Source organism: Platichthys flesus, chromosome 11 (assembly GCF_949316205.1).
Source record: "Platichthys flesus chromosome 11, fPlaFle2.1, whole genome shotgun sequence".
In the NCBI taxonomy this organism is placed as follows: domain Eukaryota; kingdom Metazoa; phylum Chordata; class Actinopteri; order Pleuronectiformes; family Pleuronectidae; genus Platichthys; species Platichthys flesus.
The window spans coordinates 22,758,582-22,778,968 of NC_084955.1; the positions used below are offsets into that span (position 1 = coordinate 22,758,582).

The following is a 20,387-nucleotide window of genomic DNA, read 5'->3' on the forward strand; positions in this document are numbered from 1 at the left end:
GTAATATTTGTACTGGTTATCTTAAACACCAGGATGTGATGCTTTTCTTTGTCATATATGATAATAAAGAATAATCTGGAGTTTTACAAAATGAAAGTATCTGTTAGTAACTGATGACAACTACACAAATCCCTTGAAATGATTCCACTGACAATGATCACATTTAAAAAAGGCTAAATTTATTACACAGGTCTAGTACAACAAAGTAGTAAATTACAAAATTATACACAGAACAAGTACGTATTTACACATTTTAAGAGCAGTTTCACGTCATTTCTCCTGGATGAGGAACAAACAGAGCATTTCATCAAAAGAAAAAGTCTCATAAAAGTTTTTTTAGAGGCACCAGTAACTTTTTCAAACCCAGTTTTTCCTTTTTTAAAACAGAAGCATCGGTCCATCCTGCACTGGTCTTCATTCTGCATTTCACGTTATCAAACATCCTCTAATACACCTGGATAATTACCACCTGCATTACCTTGTTCACTGAGGAGTAAAAGAACAAAGTTTACAGGACAGAAAAACCTTCAGAGTAACAGTGATCTGGATTTAGAATCAACATCATGGTCAGAATAAATAAAACCGTATCAAAGAGGCGACACCACGGTGGACACTGAGCCCATGAGAATGAGTGAGATGACAAATCATACTGAAAAATAAAAAAGCAGCTCAATAATAAACGGAGTCAGAAACGATGCGGGGGTCAGTGCAAACCACACTGTGGGCAAACACTGTGTGTGTCCGCGACACAAAGAACACAACTTTCATACTGTGCACACCAACCTCCACAATATCTTAAACAATGCCCTAACGCAAAAGTGTGTGTGTGTCTGTGAGTGTGTGTGTGTGTGTGTGTGAGATTCTACATATTTCTGACATTTCTACATCAGCGTCCGACGTGGACCTGAAACTCACCTCGATCCCATATAGCACTTACGTTTCCCCTCTGACTAAACTCTCTACCATCAAGGATAAAACCTGTGTGAGTGTGTGTTAGACGTGTTGTGTTGTGTTGGTGGAATTACGTGTGAATTTTGTGGCATTTTAAAAACGTGTTGTATACATATGAGCCTTCCCGTTGGTTTGTCCAGTAGCATGAGCGACGTGTGTGTTAGTGCTGCAGCAGAGTTGTTCAGTAAAGTGTGACTCATACAGCGCTTCGGCTGCTAGGACAATATCTATAATGAAAATCAAATAAGTGCATTTTTGTCCATTTATTAAGTCTTATTTTTCCTAAAATAAAAGTTAAAAGAATATATTATCTGAGATGGGCCATAAATAGAAATTTGGGGATTTTGATTTTACAATTTGATCATTTAACTACTTCATCTATAAAAACTAAATATAGAAAGTGAAAAATAGTTTTGCCTTAAAACTGCCTGAGAAATAAAAACCACAAAAAATGTTGCAAATCAATTAAATCATGAATCGATTAATCTAATCTCCAATTCATCGATCAGTGCTGGAAAATCCATTTAAAAACATTTTCCTCTTGTTTTTAAGGCTCAATAATGGTCAAAAATAACTGAACTTTGTTTCAGTGTCAATCATTAATTTATTAACAATTGTATTTATCATCTACACCCACCCTCCAAAAAAAGAAAAACAAATCCTCTTCAATCCAATTTCTGCCCCTAAAATAAAGAATAAATAACCAGAGAGTTGAACAAACACACGATCATTATTATTTCAGTGGTAAATGTAAACAGCCGCCTCCACAGGAACAATGAGAGAACACAGTGTATAAAGTGTGTTACTTTGTTTACTGCAACATCACAAGTGATACACAAAACTACACAAACGTCCTTTTGTCCTCAAAATGTCTCTTAAACCCACAGAAATATGAAAAATCTTCTTAAGTCAAATTGAAGCCAATGGAGGCTTTCCTTTTTTAAAGTGTAATTACACGTGATGGAAGTTCAGGATGGATTTTATTATACGTTATGGAAAGAAGAGAGAGACGGCTTCGGAACAAATGGGTTGAGACCCTCAGGGGGCATGAGGCCACTAGAACGCTGCCATGGAAACAAGTTATAAAAACGGTACCTGTCTTTTAATCATGGAACTTTTCTCTTTCTCTCCCCTCCCCCCCCCCCGTTGAGGCAGATTGTGGGGTTCATAATTAGGCCGGGGCAATCAGAACGAGAGCCACGGTGGCCTGTGGATCAATTCCAGTCGGCGCAGGAGTGGAATCAATAGGTGGATGTATAAGAGCCGGCAATCCAATCTGCATTGCATTATGTGTGGAGCTGCTTCATGCAACAGAACAACAACCGGCGCACTAACCAGGAAGTCCAGATCACAGGGAGGAATCTCAATAGATCCCTTCGTGAAGTCGAGGAGACTCGGAACCGGGGATCATGTCATCAATAGAAAATCCCTGCAAACTGAGACTCTAACGTTTCCAGTTGGAGATATAGACTGTAGTGGTCTCGAGCTACAATAAGGCACTGTGTGTGTGTGTGTGTGTGTGTGTGTGTGTGTGTGTTGTGCGACGACAGCGTCCTTCAACCCAGAGCCTTGTTTCAAATGCACGTTGAAAATCCAGATTAGAGCCCGACCGATTCAGGGCTCGAGCGATATGAGCCGAAACAGAATCCTGCTGCAGTATGAAAAGAATTTAAATCGAATTCTTTATATTTGCAGTATTTTTTTCAATTTATATATTTATTATAAAGTTTTAAATATCAAGCCTCAATTTCATTTCCTCCATTTCCAAGACATCTTAGAAACAGTGGTCATTTTTTTAATCGACTTATCGGCCACTGATCTGTCGGTCGAGCTGTAAACAGACGTTTTCAGACGTTTTCAGACGTTTTCATCCTCTCACACTCAAACTCAGTGTGACACACAAGGCTTCAGTAAATGTGACTGGGTCATCAGCTTCTCAGTAAACACGTGAACAAATATTTCAGTTGTTAGAAAAAAAAACGCTTCAGCACCCGACGTATCAAAAACTTTATCTCAGAACGATAAAACTATTGGTGTTAGAGAAGCACTACATTGAACTGTTAGTATCATCTCTGACACACGAATCAAACGCACCCTCAGTGCGCCTTGCAGTCATGCTTGGCCGTGTGCGGCGGGGTGGCGCCGCGGCACGGGTTCCACAGCAGCGGCGCGCTGAATATGCCGATGATGCCGAGGTTAAGGACGAGGCCGACCACCAGCACGCCGATGGTCCCCAGGAAGGAGGGCGTGGCCCCGTGGTCCGCTAGCCACGCCTTCCGCTGCGCCATGTCCGCCAACACGCCCTCCATCTGGAAGTGGGTCCCCACCACGGCACAGACGTGGAAGAGCTGGTGGCTGTGGCCTGAGGGAAGGAAGACGAGACTCATTCATATTTCACCTCACACACAGAATCACACTGCTGAAGGGACAAAACACCAAATTTGAAATGATGATAAAAGGATTTTCATTTCTCAATCAATGGTTAATGAAATAATCAACTTCATCAGTGATGAGAATAATTGGTCAAATTGATTTAATAATGTTTTCTGACTAAGTCAAATCTCAAATTTAAAGCCAGTTTTACAAAAAAAAATTGCTCAATATTTTACTTTACAGACGACTGGAGTAGATCTGCAAAATAAATAAATTAAGATCATTAAGTATGATAGATTTATTAAAACTTTCTGAGTGGGACCACCCCAATTGAAATCACCTAGAGATGAATCCATCATATTGTAACGTTCTCCTAGAAATCATATATTCTTATATTTAAGTTTAAGTTAAAACTTTAAGTAAGACAAAGATTTTTTTAAGATATAAACATTTTCCAAACACTAAGTTCTTGTTGCTGCAGTTCCTCCTGTGACTTTAAAAGCGACTGAACCTCGTCCAGATGTTTGTAGACGATGAGAACTTGTGAGACTTCACAAAAATAAATAATCGATGCAACAATTAAAAGACACAGGTCAAAAAAGTTTGTGTACGTTTACGTGATATAGAAGTAAAAGGGCTTGTTTAAAACACGGCTGCTGTTTTGTGTTGATTGTCTGGAGTCAGGCCAGAAAAACCCTCAAGAACAAATACAATTATTTCATTATTCCTTTTCACATTTAAACTCATGCAGGTACACTTGTGGTCAATAATTGCACTGCGGCTCCTGGGGGGGGGGGAATCCCTCTTCTTATTTCCTCTCAGTCTCACTGTCATTTTGATGAACTTACCGATGAAGTCGAAGCGTCCCGGCGCCAGCCTCTCCGGGAGGTGGGCGGTGAACAGGAAGCAGGTGAGGAAGGCGAAGAGGAGGTGGTAACAGTGACTGGACAAGGCGCCGCTGGAGCTGCAGCTTCCCCCGCAGCACAGGAGAATCTACACACAGAGGTTTAAGATGGAAACAGATCAACAGAGTTATCACACAGCCGTTCACCAGACAAATCAGGCTACAACAGTTCGAACCTTTTGAGAACCAACAAGTGACTTTTGCACAAACTAAGAATGAACTAGTTGGAAAAGTGAAATCACTGAAAACATGTCTCTAATAAGCTTTGAACCTTTTGTTGTAATGCAAACACATGAAACAATAAAACCTTTTAGAAAATACAGAAGTTCAAAGTGGAAATTCAGGTTTCAAACTTGCAACCATTTAATAATGTGAATAACCAGTAGTAGAGGCTCACCCTGTAAAACAAAGGGACAGTGTCAAAGAGAAAGGGGACGACGAACGCTCCTGTTCTCAGAGCTTTACTTCTCTGAGGGAACTGAAGCTCCAGGAACCTGCACAGACAGAGAGAGGCAAATAATCATCAATTTATATTTTCTTATAATCTATTCATATAGAAAGTTTCTCTGAGGAAACTTGTCCCTCCAAGAATTATTATCACTTCCATAATATACATCGGAGTGAAAAGGCCCAACAGTGTAAAATCTCAAAATGTTACAGAAAGAGTTTTAGCTTAATCCAGAAAACGATCAAACAAAGACGAAAACATAACGTGGTGAAACAGAAACACATTACAGGAGAAATAAGAGGTCTTGACCTTAATATGTTATGATTTGGCTCCTTTAATGTGAATATGTCCCTAGCATCCACTTACTTTTTTTTATAAATTCGTTTTTAATTGCCATGTATTCATCAAGCGCTTTGTAACCTTGTATATTAAAATAGTATTATTTTTTTGTTTCTCGTTCTCCTTGTGTGTTAATTAGTTTTGTTGTGAATTCGAAACTTTGTGAAAGTTAAAAACTCTGCAGTCAATGAAGCTTTTCTCCTCAAACACAAAAAGCTGCTGATGATTTTGGAAACTCTTCTGAAACACACTGAGCGCTCTGTGGGGTTTGTTTAGGCAGATGAGTAGAGTAGAAATTCCAGAAACAAACTTCTGTTGGAGGTTATTTATTTATGCAAACGCTCGGGTCTGGTCGGCCTCAACACCTCAGACCTCACACGATAGTTTTCCTGTGTCAGGCTGTGAGTTGTTATGTAACCGCTGTTGTTATGCAAACTACACACAGCGTCGGACACGGAGAGAGCACTGAGCTGCACAGAAGTGAAGACACTCAACAACAGAACCAATGATCTCTTACCAAGAGTCGGATTAACACAGATACAAATCATCCTTCAGTTAAAGTCAGTGACGATCTCCTGCCTCTGAATGTGGGTCAGTGGGTCTGTGTGAGACTGGAGGTATTTAGTGAGTCTGGGATTCAGCGCAGGGTTAAAGTGTCTCATGTTGGTGTAACTGCTCTTTCACTGACTCTTTCCATCTTGGCAAGAACACAAGTCTTAGGGAAGCTTGAAAACCTTCGTATTGGCCTTTTTCTGTCCTCAAAAACAAAACCAGTCGTCCTGATTTCTACTTTCAATACTTTGAACCCGAGAGCCTCATCATACAAGGTGGTTTATGTTTAACATCCTTGAAGACATAGGTTGTCAAGTGTAGATTAATGGGTAAAAAAGGACAATTTGATCTATTTCAAATTAAATCCAGGACACAATACAGTGTGCAAAACCTAAAAGGGGTCTGAAGCTTTTCTGAATATTTACCTCATCTCCTAAAAGATTGAGATTTCTGCACAAATCACCGTATTACCTGGAATAGCAGGACAGACTCGTACAGAACAACGTGTTTCCAATGGCAATGGGCACAAAGTGTTGATGGAGGAAGCTGTTCACCCAACAGTCAGGCATCACATAGTATCCGTAGCTTATGGCACAGCCTGAAAACAAACACACAACAATATGAAAGTGTTAAATTCGATTGATCCGTCTTGACTTGTAGTTTTACGAAGGTTTTTGTATTTCCCTTCATAAAAGTAGTTATTGTGTGTACATATAATTTTAAACCATTATTGTTTAAGGTGCAAAAAAAAAAAAAAAATGTTTAAAAACTAATAAACCAGGTAAATCTTTATTTTTGAAGATTCATTTAATATGTTGTGGAGTTTACAGGAAAGTGTTAATAAGTTTACAAAAGATATTTATTTTACTAGCAGTGTTGTTTCTGACTCAACCACTGGGGGTCGCTAAAGTAGGAAAGGTCCAAATTCTACATGTTTTAGACTTTAAAATAGTTTTTATAAAATGGGTCAGATAAACTGCTCAAGGGGAAAACATTACTGGAACAACCAGAAATTAAATAAATAAATAAAATAAAAAACTATACAAGTTATCTTGTTCTCTAGAGAGGAGCTGCATGACTGTGTTTAATTCCCTTGGAATGTTTGTAATACTTTTATTTTCTCCTACTCTGCTGCAGCTCTAATCTAATCAAACACATTCAAAACATTTTAAATGAGACCAATCTTGTGTGGATGTGGGGATCAACACATTCATATCATGACAAATGTACCATAGCCTGAAAGGCATCTGTGAATTAATACAGTGATGCATTGTTAGTTTTAAGATAAAAAGGTCGGTGCTAATGATATATATCTGCCTCGGCTTATAAGTGGACGAGCAGCAACAGCAGCAAGTTTTTCCGAGGAGCACTTGTGCAACAAGCTCTGAGTTCCTGTAAAATGTGTGTTTTTGGTTTATTCTCTTTAAGGAGCATCTGACAGGGAAATATAACTCACAGGAGAAACGGTTGTGAGGCCAAACAAACATTTTCCAGGGGCGCAGATAAGCCGCGAAACAAATCATTTCTATATATGATATGGAAATCAGACATCCAGCTGACAACCACACAGCAGGGACAGAAGTCAAATACACACAACAATACGGTTTGTGTCATTTGTCACGCAAACAAAAAAAAGGGCGGCTCAGTGTCCTGGGAAACGAGGATTTCTACAAACAGCCTCATGATAAACCAGATTCCATCTTATTTAAACCGGTTTATTCTGCATTTCAGAGGTGATTTTAATTCTGGTTCCAATTTTAGATTCCTCGGATGGCCAATAACACAAATTAGAAATATGAAAACAATTCAGAAAATATGTTAATTTATGTTAACACTTGATACACGTTCATCTTATTAAAGTTACATTTATATGGTTGTATTATTCCTTTTGATTTATAGTTATTTATGATAAAGTTTATGTTAAAACTGCAAAATATCAAGCCTACATTACATTTCTCTATCAACAGGGTTTGATAACATCTTAGGACTCACTGCTGAGAAGTTGTTTATCGTAAAAATTTAGTTTTTTCACCCAGATTTTGTATAGGCTACCATAGACTTCCATTTTTTCCTAACTTTTATTATGTATGTGGTGCTCTGCCTTGCTCAAGGGCAAGTAAAGAGCACAAGCAGCTCTCGTTCACCTCTCAGGGTTCAGGCTGCATCCCGTTCCCTGCAGCTGTGCTGAGCACCAACATCCCTGTCTCAGGTCTTACCGAGGCTGTAGAGGCTGAGCGCTCCGTAGTCGAAGAAGTAGCAGATGTGGCGGGACTCCGGGGACATGGTGCTGAAGGTGTGGGCGCAGCTGGAGGTGAAGGGGTAAATGCAGATCAGCACCATGTACACCAGCAGGGGCCAGGTGTAGCTGTCGGTCAGGAAGTTCAGAGTGGAGCAGAGGACGCAGAAACGCCACAGGAAATACCTGCCACACAAACACAGCTTGGTCTTTTTCCCTGGTAGTAATGCGTCGGGCTCGGAGTGTGTCTCCGGGACAGACTGTCCCCACGTCCCCTCACGAGTCCTGTTGCCCTCGGACTTTTCTCACATCCTGGACTTGGACTCGTGTTTATTTTCATTCCGGCTTATCTCATTTTCCGAGGATCCTGCCTCGACTTTTTCCCACCTATCTGAAAATCTCAGAAATAGGTTTTATCCAGCAGTTGATTTATTTGCTGCGCTGAGAGGAGTTTAAGGGATTACATCAGAGATACTAAACACAGATCCTCAGATACTCGCTTTGGGTGATTTCAGCCCGGAAAGAAAACACCTGAGTTCATTTCACTGCTGGTTTAGGTGTTCAATAACAGATTAGTTTCTTCTGGTCTCAGTCATAACCTCATCTATGATAAAAATCCTTCATTTTCTGCTCATTAAGTGAGAACCAACAGTATTTGGATGTCTCCTATGTATGTTTATGCACAACTACGATTTTAAAATGCTATTTTAATTATAATTAGTTCGTTTTTACTGGAACCTAGTTGTATTTGTGACGTTACGTAGTTTGTAAACATAAAAACATGTTAAATTATCATGTTACAGTGAATAAAGTGACATTTTAAAGGTCCCATATTGTACAGATTTTCATATGTTTCCTTTCTTTAATACCAATGACGGCGTTATATTCATACTGTGAAAATCCTCTCAGCCATTGGATGTACTCCAGCCAATCAATGACAGAAATATAAGCAACCTGGGGCTTAGGTTTTATATTTTTATAAAATAATGGAATATTTCATTCCTTTTTTGGCTCATTTCAGCATTGAGTGATTTAAATTTGCATTTGCCGGTTGAATATTGAGGCTACAATCTGTTAAGTATGACTGGCCGGGAAATGTGTCAATCAAATAAAGCCAGTCAATCATAAAGAGACCAACTCAAACACTGTGTGCAGGCTCCTGCTTTAGAGAGAAGCATGAGGGAGGAGATGTGAAAATATGTTGAGATGTTTCTTCTTACAAACAGCAAAACTTATCAAAACCTGTAATAAAACACTGTACACAAGTTAACATGGAAGGTTAATGAGGATTTCGTCCGCACCATGTTGGGAGGAAGTGGGTCCAGATGTTGATGGTCTCGTTGTTCATCTGGAAGCTGCTGAGGACACAGTCCAGGGCCGAGCTGCGGGGGTGACGGTACCCGGAGATGATGCTGTCCTCCCGGAACACCTGAGGGCCGACGGGAGCAGAAAGAGGAGAATTCAGTCCTGCTCCAAAGCCTGAAGTTACAAATACAACATGTACGACCAGATGATGCAAAGTGCCTTGAGGTAGAACTCTACCTTTGTTATTAATGTCCTTATGAACTCTTATATCACAAACTATTGATAATGTGATTATACTGCATCCTTCAGATATTCTGTACTTACAGCGGAGTTAAAACCAAAGTATGACCAAGGCTTAAAGCTACTTAATAAACTTTGTTGGGATTTAGTTTTATCGGTTCATAGTATCGAGTTGTGTTCCTTCTTTACCGTCGGGATCTGGTGGATGTTGAAGAGCTGCGGGAGTTTGATGCTGAGCAGGTCAGTGGGCAGTCTGATCGCCCCCCTCCCTCTCTGACAGACCTCCTGGAGTCTGGCTCGGCCCCCCCGGCACAGCACCAGCCACACGGGGTAGTCAAACACCGGGACCCGGGCGCCTTGTCCGGGACTGTCGGGCTCCCATCGCAGGCCGCGTCCCCAGCCCTGGCTCCACCCACCTCCGACGCCAGTACCGGCCCCGATCCCCCGCCACACTGGAAACACTGCAAGGACACAGAGGCAAAACTCAAGGAGCAGCAGCAACCATTGATTCAAGAGGGATGACATGATGGCTCCCCTAACGTAAAGCTAAAGCGTCTCAGTCATCGGCTGCAAAGGGACATAAATCCAACCTCCTCCATGTTAATAGATGGACCAAACTAAAAAGTCAAAGTTTTCCCAAGTTCAAGGATTCACTACTGTGCAGACTGCAAGGGCACAAGATGGCAGCTTTCAAGGGGTCAATGGGGTGGACCTATAATTTTCAACGTATCCTTTGAAGCCAACACACACTAAGAACACAACAGGGTGTTAAACCAGAAACAGTCTGTGGGCTATACACACACACAACTACACAGGCCTGCTGAGAGTTTGCCGCAGTCTTAAAGCAGCTGATCCTCTACCAGCCCACTGTCTGTGTCTGGAGTAACTTTATTCAGTCGTTCTTCAGGCTCTTGGTTGAGGAGCCACGTTCACTGGACTCAGACAGTAGAAGCAACACACAGCTCAGAATAAGGAGGAGGGGGACAAGTGGCTGATGAAGCACTTGATCTTAAACATGAACTAATTTTTTTCTATGTTTCATGAGGGAATCGTCAGCAAATCGGATCTCTGGACAATGTGTTCAACTTTGCAATATTGCCGTTTGCACTTCTCTAATCCTATCCACGAGTGGCTTTGTATTTGTATTTAGTACTTACTATGTTGTGTACTTAATATGCTGTGTACTTGATATGTTGTGTACTTAATATGTTCTGTACTTAATATGTTGTGTACTTATATATCCTGTTTACAACAACATTTCAATAATCAGTAATAAGTAAACATTCAAAATAAAAAATATAATTAGGGTGAAATATGACAGATGTGTGAAGTGTGAAGTCTTTGTTGACTGGAGCCGACACTGAGAACAGTCTCCTATTGAGACGTCTCCAGACATCAGAGTGAAGACAGACGGCCATTGTCCCAATGACAGTGAGCGATAACAACATGTTTGTGTGACACCACATTACAGCAGAAGTCATTCTCCAGTCTGCAGAAGGGAAACAGCCTCAGACAGAAATATGTATTTCACTACAAGATGTTTTAAACTTCACAAACTGAACCTGGACGATATTGTTCATCAAGTTTGGTCTTCTGCAGTCGAGCGAGGACCAGGATCTTGGTGTATTTGGTTGAGATCAATAACTTCAATATAAACAAAATGTCCTTGAGATTTCCTGTTGTGTGGCCCCTTATTCACATATTGTTCTTATTGATTATGTTCCAGACTCGCTGTGACTTTTCAGACCAAACTATCCCAGGATTCCTTTTATGCCAGTGACTCACAGAACAAGCTAGCGATGTACGATGCCGTAAGTGCGACGGCTCAAAGTCGTAAATGATGCAACAGTAAGAGTAGGAGAGAAGCTGGTGATGCAACAGGAAATCCTCCTCAGACCAGACCGTCTCGTTTCAGTTCGTCCTCTGCAGCCCGGTCTGTCTTCAGAGTCCCGAGGATGTGGACATTGTCTCAAACCAACTCATTCATCACACTGTATCCAGCTCATAAATGTAATTTATAAATGTTGTGGATTCCTGAGGAGGTAAAATAAAAAATCACTGACACCAGTAAAAGACTAAATCAGAGACTAGGATATTGAATAAATAGATCAATAAGATATAAACAAGATAAATGTGTCATTAGACCCTGTGAGTTGTATTTTCATGGACCTGCTGGTGTCTCATCTTGGAGCCTCTCTCTCTCTCTCTCTCTCTCTCTAGCTGACTGGACATTTCCTGTCATCTCCCCTCGTCCCATCAGCTCAGACCTTGAGGGGTTCCTCTCTGCAGCAGAGCAGGAACCCAGCTGCAGGCCCCGGCCTGTTCGCTGTGACAGAGTGAGCTTTGTGGAGACTGAGGCCTCGAGAGCACAGGGGCCAGGGGATGACACCGCACTGGATGGAAATGAGACGCCTCACTCTCTTACACACACACACACACACAAACACACACAGTTCTACCACGGAGAACATGCACACACTCTCAGTGCACGAACATACTTGCACACTGGTACAAATCCTGCTTTCATCACGACGGGAAAACAAAGGCGACAGTGCACACAGGACAAGATTGTGCCGGTGACAATAGAAAGGGGAAAAGCCACAGGGTTCACTGCAGTGAAAACAAAAAATCTGCATTCGGATAATTTGCATCATGTGGTGCCAGCGACGTGAATAGTCAATTTGAGATGTGCTTCTTGCAAACTGGGAGCTGTGGTCTGATTTAAATGTTACCTCTACGCATGCAAATATATATTATTTATGTATAGATACAGAGAGATAGAGATACAGATCTCACAGCCACTCCTCCTCTCCTCCTCAGCAGCCACATAAAGAGACGTCTGTGCACTTCAGCTCCACGGAGCCTGGTGACCCACAGGAAGTTTGTCAATGTGTCTTGTCACGCTGTCCGACTACATGAGCAACCATCGTGTGACAAAGACACTGTGCATGCACGCTACACATTTGGTTGAATTCCCCATTCCACTTCAAAAACACACACAAGCAGAAGTGTTTGCAGCCTGAGAGCACGACAACGGGTGTTGTCCACTTCAAACACAGGATTTAACTCAAAACCTCAGCTCGACACGCTGCACACATCTTCACAGCTCAAATCCAGAAGTGAATCCGTGGAAAGACGCTGGAGTCAGACGACCTGCACTCGACCCGAGGTCACAAGACAAAACCCACGGTGCAGAATATGAGATTGGAACTTTTCAAATCAGTTGCCAAATGATCCTCAATGATCCTGTGACCGTGCACGAGCCAAAAGACACTCAGCTTTTCACCACACCCGTCTTCCCAAGTTCATTTTCCTCGCTTAATGGAAAAGTTTGGGTTTGGCCTCTCACACACACACACACACATAGACAGACACACAGACAGACAGAAGCTGCCTGATGAAAACATGCAAGACCGGTTTGAAAATCAAATTAAAACTTCCCTCTATGGAAGTGGTTAATCCAATCAAGTGCATCCTTGCTCCAAAAAGAACATGCACCATTAGAAGTTGCTGTTCTTCCTGGAGATATTAAAACATTTAAATGAAGCTGCTCCTCCCGTCTTGGCTCAGAAAGCCAGAGTCAGGTGCTGGAGACTAAAGAGCTGAAAGAGCTGAAATTTTCTTTGCAAAAAACATTCTGAACACACGTTATCTGTTCTAACACAGATAACAGACACACGTGTTCTTGACTCTGTGAGTTTTGGTTTTAAAAGCAGCTGGAAACATCCATCAACTGAAAATATTTGTATGATCTTCACTCAACCACGGTTCAACATGGAAAGAAAACAGACAGGACTGACATCTTGTGGTTTTTTCTCCAGTTTATGAACAGTTCTCCCCCACCGTTTTCTTCAAAACACCAATAGAGGGGAATATCTTTCATAGGAATATTGTTTTATTAGAAACTCTTCAGGTGCATGGAAGCTGCTCTGGATTCTGACTTAACCTTTACACACCAGCACTTTCCTGCTCGGACCAAAGACTTGACACCGAGGTGACGTCACAACAATAAATATCTTCTGCTGAGATGAATTTGCATCGCCCTGTACGAAGATGTGTTAGCTGAGTGAGTAGCTTGGTAATTAGCTCACAGACATAAGAACAAACAAGGAAAAGCTAATTAGCACATTTCAGCCAACTTTTTCCTTTAAAATACGATGATCAACATCAGTTATTACTTTCAGATCACAACACAGAAACGACAGTGCTGCTCATTGGTCAAAAAGGCAAATAGTCAGGAATCAAGGGGAGAAATGAAAGTAACGACATGTACAGCCTCTCATCTGTCTGCTCGTTATGACCAGCGCTGACCACAAACCGCCTGACAGCCGCCGGTACCTGTAAATCTCTCAATTCTGGAATTTACTCAAGCGACACTTCCTTCTTCTTTTATTTTTTTTTGTTGGGGTTCTTCTCCTAACCTCTGAAATTCTTGACCCTCGCTTGCCATGTGACCTTTCTCAATGGACGTCTTTATTGGCCCGAGGCTGACAATAGGAAAGCTGTGCACGGAGCACGTTACCCACACGGACCGACAGACGTGCCCTGTGCTGCAGACATGCCGGACACGCCTCATTCTTCAGAACATTCCTCTCCTGCTCAAACGTTCGCCGGAGAGGACGACGCCAAAAACACCCGAGTGGTCAGTTCCCTGGAGGTTGATGCACCCGAGAACAACTCAGTCACATCCGTGTGAATTTAAAGTTCTTTGTGAATTAGTCTTCATGGTTAATCATAATAAATCCATTTCCTTGATCTGTGAGGGGTTTTCTCCCAGTTTGTCTTTCTCCAGCACGTCGAGGCTGAACAAGCCCTAACAAGTTAAATCCACCTGTTTTGGACTCGGAGCAACAAACAGGAATCGATTTTTCAAGTTAGGAAAACAAAAGGTATTCCTCAAAGCTTCAGCTGCTCTGGTTCCACTGAGACTCATTCATACACGTCCCTGAACATCAGGGCTGACAAGTGAGTCGGCTCCTGTCACGTTCTGACAGTTAGTTCAAATATCTGATACAAAAACATGAATGTACATTAATATTTATCTACATCACTAATATTGTTGACGTCTCATTTCATTTATTTATGTATTCAATTGTTTATTTACGCATTTATACATTTTGTAAAACAAGTATTAACAGCAACTAATAAACTGCAAACTTTCTTCTATGGTTTGATCTTCATCAACTTTCAATCAACATTAAATCTAATTGCTGAACCATTATGATTAGATTCATTTTAAGTCATTTTATCAACTAAAAGCAAAGATTCTCCAACTGCAGCATCGGAAATTTCAGGATTTTAGGAATGTGGACTATTTTATGTCATCATGACTAATTATCCCCCAGCCCTCCCAGTTAATTGATCAGTTAATCATTATCGAAAAGAGAGAACAATGCCTGCTTTGTCCAAAAATGACTATTAGGATTATAACTTTAATGATTTGTTTGTATTCAGACTCAATTTGTTTGAATAATCAATATAAATTGTTACACATCGACTTTTCCGTCGGTAAACTAATAGTTTACTCTGCTTTATGTAAAGTGCACAGCTCCATGTTTTGAACTTCTTCCAATTAACTTCTATTAAAATAGCTTGATATAGACGTCACCTTGCACCGTTCTCACCATTTTCAGAAGTTTTAATTGATTTTTATTTCTTTAATTTGACAAATGAATCCTTATAATAAAAACAAATCCTTGTATTTGCGTCTCCACTGTCCCATCACACAACACAAACACAGTATCTGAGTATTTGACACTTCTGCACAGACCAACAAAAACCTAATCCTTGTCACGAGTCTTGCTCTAGAACTTCCTTCCTTTTGCTTCGAGTCTGAGGTCACTCTGGAATGTTTTTGTCAAAAAAGGTGTTCCTCCATGGGGCCCCCCCCTCCCCCTTCCTAGAAATGTGTGTACATTTCACAGGAGAGAAGCTGCTCAGGATTATGTAACACAGCCTCTATGGGTGGCTTGGTGGGGCTGTGCAGACCCCAACCCCCCCCCCCCCCCCGACATGTTCTGTTTGTTATCCTGACTGCAGACCTCATCGGCTTCTCCTGCACAGGACACATCTTTCAAATCTCCTGCCAGGCTGAGAAATCTAATTATGACATGATGCATGAGAGAAGTCTGCAGAAGGGCTGATATGGAAAAACGATTGACTTCAGGTAGATATCGATGATAATCACGATTCATTTGATCCATTTTCATATATATATGCTGATGACCTGTTGACCTTTGAAGCCTGTTACTTTGACTTTACCTCCATAATTAGTTTTTCACTCCCTTGTATGTGTGTTTTTTTAAGATGGAGCTGGAATATTTCCTTTGGGAAAAATGCAAATTTCAAGATTAAACTGGACACTGGAGGTAAAGGGGACATATTATGAAAGTTCCACTTTTCCCATGTTAATTTGGGTATTTTGCATGTCTACCGTCCGGAAAACACTGGAACAAAACAACTCCCGCGATTTGTTATGGTTTCTCTATGTCAGAAGCGTCATGGGGCACCCAAAACAGGTCACTCTGAGGACGGCTGTTTTAGACAGGGTTAAACGTGTGTTGTTTTTAATGATCCTCGTGGTGATTTGACTAAAATATGTTACAGACATTTCATTAAGACCCCAAGGAACCATATCAACGTGTGGTAAAATGGGCTTAATATGTCTCCTTTAAAGCTCTTGTGCTTGTCAGTGTTTATAAATGACAAGTTTCTCGAAAAGCCAATTAAAACCCTTAATTAACACTTAACAGTTACCTCCACTATTTATCTGTTCATGAATATACTGAATGCCTTAATTTCTTATCTTTTTATCTTTCTTTCTATCATCTATCCATCTCTGCTAGATGTTTGCATACCCCTCAAACACACACACACTCTCTCTCTACCTCTCTCTCTCTCTTCTGCATGTGAGCTGAACTAAAACGAGTTTTAGATCCGTGCAAACATCCAGTGTCTGGAGACGTCTCCAGAGCAACAGCTCAGGGAAAAGCCCGCTGGTCACATGTTGTTCACTCTCACAATGCCTCGATCCTTCACGTCTCTCTATTCCCCACGTGTGTGTGTGTGTGTGTGTGTGTGTTTCCTCCTGTGAGAGAACAAAGTGTGCATGAATCCAACGAGAACACAAAGTTAACCGATGCAGAAAGAGAGAGAGAGAAAGAAACGAAGACTCAAAGCTGCAAAACTACAACCACAGCAGCGATGGGGGGGGGGGGGATCTGAATCTCCGCGTTTTTTTCCGCCTTTTTACGTGAATCCCGCAAAAATACGTAAAGTCCCGCACTCACCTCGACCCTCCGGCATGCGGAGGTTTCACGATTCCTCCTCTTGTGTCTGCGTTAAAAAGACTTTAGCGTGAGAGTGTGGGCCTGTTGTGCTGCTGCTGCTCTGCTCACTGAGCGTGTGTGTTCCTATCCGTGTCCCTGTGTGTCCGTCTCTGTGTGTGTATCTGTGTGTGTCTGCCTCCTTTTCTCTTGTCCCTCGCGAGCCAGTAGGAAGCGCAGCTCGTGCTCACGTGGATCATGAGGCGCAACAACAACACGAGCCATGTGTAGCTCCAGCTCTGCGCGCGCTCCGCTTCTCACGTGACCGAGATCGATTATTCGACGAATCGAACCGAAGCTTTGATCAAGACCGGTTTTTATTTTAATTTCTATTTCTTTAAATATTATAATTTCATTTTTTTAATGCACAAATAACCAGATGTGCCTCTTTTGGGCTTTTGTATGTATTTAATGATAAGTCTCCAGATGTTAAGATGCTTTATCATTGATGGACCGGAGTCATGTTAGCTGTGAGATAAACAATGTCATTGAAAAGTAGCTCAACTGACTTAAAAGACACAAAATGATCATGACCAGATCCAAACAAATCATAAAGAGAAACAAAAAGACGACAAATATGCACAAACCCAATCACAAGGGGCACAAATTATAACAAAAGATTAAAAAAAATAGGAAAACATTACACAATATGTTACAACTATTACCAACAGAGCATCTCCATCCTGTCCAAGGACCTCGCTGACCCACAACTGATTTCAGCAGAACCGACACACGACTGAAGCGTCCTCAAGGTGACAGGAAGCACCGTCGCCTTTGAGCAACTCCTTCACTCACAGGAGTTTGTGGCAGAGGAGGCTTCACGTGGACCTGGGGGGATGCTGCTTTGTCCAACCACCAACCAGAGAGGACATCCTGTTTCCATGTCAACACAACTTTCCATAAAATCACGTCCCCGCACACAACCTTGTTTGTTTTCATGCACACTCTGAGCAGTGTCGCACAAAAGGTATTTTTACTACGACTTCCTAGAGGGTCAGAGACCTCCACGGCCCCACTCTGCTTCCGGATACGTTTCCACACTTTGTTTACATGATCTTCATTAACTGTGTGAATATACAAACTGCAAGATGAGAACTGGAACTTGGAGTCACTGCTTGTGAGTCAATGATGTTGTTAAAACGAGTCACTTCTTTTGAATGGCACGTTTCCAGCAAGCAAATTTTAAATTCTAAAACTGAAGTAAAAGTATTTTCAATTCAAAGTAATAAAATCCAATTAAAAGCATTCTTTGGCAGAAAAACTCCAATAATCAATATATTATCGTATATTTTCATTACGATTGCAGTATTTTTATGTTGTAGTTGCTCATTGTGGAGCCAGATTTACATCATCACTGCATCGTATTTTATGAGTTAATTACGTGGTTTGAAGGTAAAATGTCAAAACTATTATAGAGAATATAACTGTAAGCTAATTTGAGAAGTATAAGGAAAACAGAGAACAGTTACTGTGGACGAGTTAAACACAAAGAGCTTCACTAAAGGTGAGAAAATATAAAGAGAAAGAGTTTCTAAGATATGAAAACTAAAAAAGGATTAAATTAAATAAAGTATTCATCTTATTTGACATCTTCTAAGTGGAAACAGCATCATGAACACGTTTGTTCAATCCCCTGTTTTATAGAAGTGTTTTTGATTTGTTTCTGAAGTGAGGCAACGTGAATTTAATGTTCCTGAGTATTCCTCAGCACATTCAGTTCCCGTAAGTGGGAGTGACTTACTGAGTAAAAGCTCGGAAGGTCTCTGTGAGAGGAAGAGGAGGAGATGGTTTACTGAAACCTTCAGTTCTTAGAAAAAGAGAAGCAGTCGTTGTGATGATGATGAGAAACTGCTGCTGAGCTCATACGTGACAACAGGACTCAGAAACCTTCCGGCTTCGTGTGTCCGATCAGATCAACGCAAACCATGAATCAAGCAAATCCAGAGAGTTCTTTCATCCTCTGGGAATAAAAAAAAAACTTCCATTCTTACTTCCCAGTTTCCCTGTTCCACCAAACAACCCCCGCTCGCCCCTCGCCTCCTCCTTTCTTCCTCTGCCTCTGCACATTCCTGCTGTAACCGAATAAAAACCCTGCTGGATCCTCCAGTGTTGAAATCCCAGCCCGAGGGCCCAGACTCTCCCCTCTCCTCCCCTGGACGTGGCTGAAAGCTTGTGTTTCCCCACGGAGGAGACGAGGCCGGGAGGACAGGAGCTGTGGCATCACCAGCATGAGAGCAAACATGGGTGGCGTCAACATTTGTAGATGTTTTTTTTTTATGCAAGAGAAGGACTGGTGTACACATGTGACGTCCAAATACTCCCCCCCCCCCCCCCCCCAATAAAGAAGGCAGCTACTTACACATAAACTCCAAGCAGGCGAGGCATTTCCCCACAGCCAGCACAGACCCCTGCATGGACATGTCTCTCACAGGTCACAGGCACTTTTGAAACTACAGAACTAACTAGAGAGTTAAGTTTGAACCTCTCATCCTGTCCCAGCAGCCCCAGTCCGTCCACTGCGAGGTCCCTGCAGCCCCACAGCTTCACTGGGGCTCCCAGGAAGAGGCTTGTCTTGGGTCACTGAGGTTTTTTCCCAACCCCCTTACCCGACAGGAAGAAAAAAAACACAAAAACTGGGCCAGCACAAGTGGCAACCATCCACTGCTGGGGTGGCTCTGACCCTGCTGCCAGGGGATTGGTTATTCTGTGCGCTCGGGCTAGTGGTGGGCACGTGGCCATGGGGACACAAGAGATGGAGGGGTGGGGGGGGAGAAAGAAAGAATGGCACATGGAGACCTAGTTTTATAGAAGAGGCAGAGACAGGGTGTCGGTCGGGACAAAGGTGTGGAGGTGAGAGGGTTTATGAGAAGTTCACTGTGAGGATTTGAGATTCAGGATTAGTGTGTGGAGCTGCAGCTGAATGTGTTGCAATCGATTAATCTTTCTGGATTCAGTGAAAAAAATCACCGCCCCAGTTTTTTCCAATGGCACACATTTCAACAGTCCTGGAGACCTGGAGTCCCAGAGATGCTTAGTTTTGCTTCATGTAAAACAGAGAAAATGTGCAAATACCGATTTAAATAAGTACTGTGTACAGATTTACTCGCATTACATAACATCACATTGTGTATTGGGGTTTTTTAGTAAATCATTTCCTGCTGTATTGCTGCACTTCCTTCTTTTCACTCTTTGACAAAAGATTTGTTGATAATCCTGTCTGTAGGTAAAATGATGATTTGACCCCTTAATGAGGTTTTTACATAAGAAACTAGTTAATTATTATTTCTCATTTTGCGATCCACTTAATTAACGGCCACAACTGTCAAAGCCCATTTGGTATAAATGGTAAATAGTGAAATACATCTCTATAACTATTCAGACTTTACATTACCTTTTGTTACAAAAATATTTTAATATTTCATTTCAATTTAAATGATTGGCACATGTTTGTTTTACTGTGAACTCTACTCAAGCTCATAATAAGACCCTAATGTGTACTCTTCAGAAATGGAAAGTTATGATTCTAGCACGTTTTAACAACTTTTAATACATTACCACATCACCTGACTACAATCTATCATCACAGCTGAATAATTTGCTCTGGTCAGTTTATTGGGAAACAAGTCGACACACAGGCAGCTGCTTCCCTCCAGAGCCACAGGAACATTAAACAACCGGAGGTCGAGCAGCACAGAGAAACGATAAGTACAAACA

General features: G+C 41.6%; 1 protein-coding gene across 2 annotated transcripts; it reads right to left on the minus strand.

The window, feature by feature from the left end:
- Positions 1-157: 157 nt before the first annotated feature.
- paqr6 (progestin and adipoQ receptor family member VI) lies at positions 158-19,145 on the minus strand. Of its 2 annotated transcripts, none has more exons than XM_062399788.1 (8): positions 19,033-19,145; positions 9,538-9,809; positions 9,105-9,232; positions 7,784-7,989; positions 6,039-6,165; positions 4,626-4,722; positions 4,173-4,317; positions 158-3,313 (listed from the first exon to the last, which is right to left on the minus strand). In XM_062399788.1, exons 1-8 carry the CDS (start codon positions 19,091-19,093, stop codon positions 3,048-3,050), a joined length of 1,302 nt encoding a protein of 433 aa, XP_062255772.1. In that variant the 5' UTR covers positions 19,094-19,145; the 3' UTR covers positions 158-3,047. The 2 variants fall into 2 exon arrangements, with proteins under 2 accessions (XP_062255772.1, XP_062255773.1); XM_062399789.1 differs by lacking the exon at positions 19,033-19,145 and adding an exon at positions 16,638-16,795.
- Positions 19,146-20,387: the final 1,242 nt, after the last annotated feature.

What these genes read in the sequence shown, in the direction of transcription:
- paqr6 (XM_062399788.1), bottom strand. Translation starts at nt 19,093, where the DNA reads ATGTCCATGCAGGGGTCTGTGCTGGCTGTGGGGAAATGCCTCGCCTGC. An exon ending in CTGTCCCTTTGTTTTACAGG is followed by an intron (nt 4,318 to 4,625) that starts GTGAGCCTCTAC and finishes CTCTGTGTGTAG; the next exon opens with ATTCTCCTGTGCTGCGGGGG. An exon ending in GGGACGCTTCGACTTCATCG is followed by an intron (nt 3,314 to 4,172) that starts GTAAGTTCATCA and finishes TCCTTCCCTCAG; the next exon opens with GCCACAGCCACCAGCTCTTC.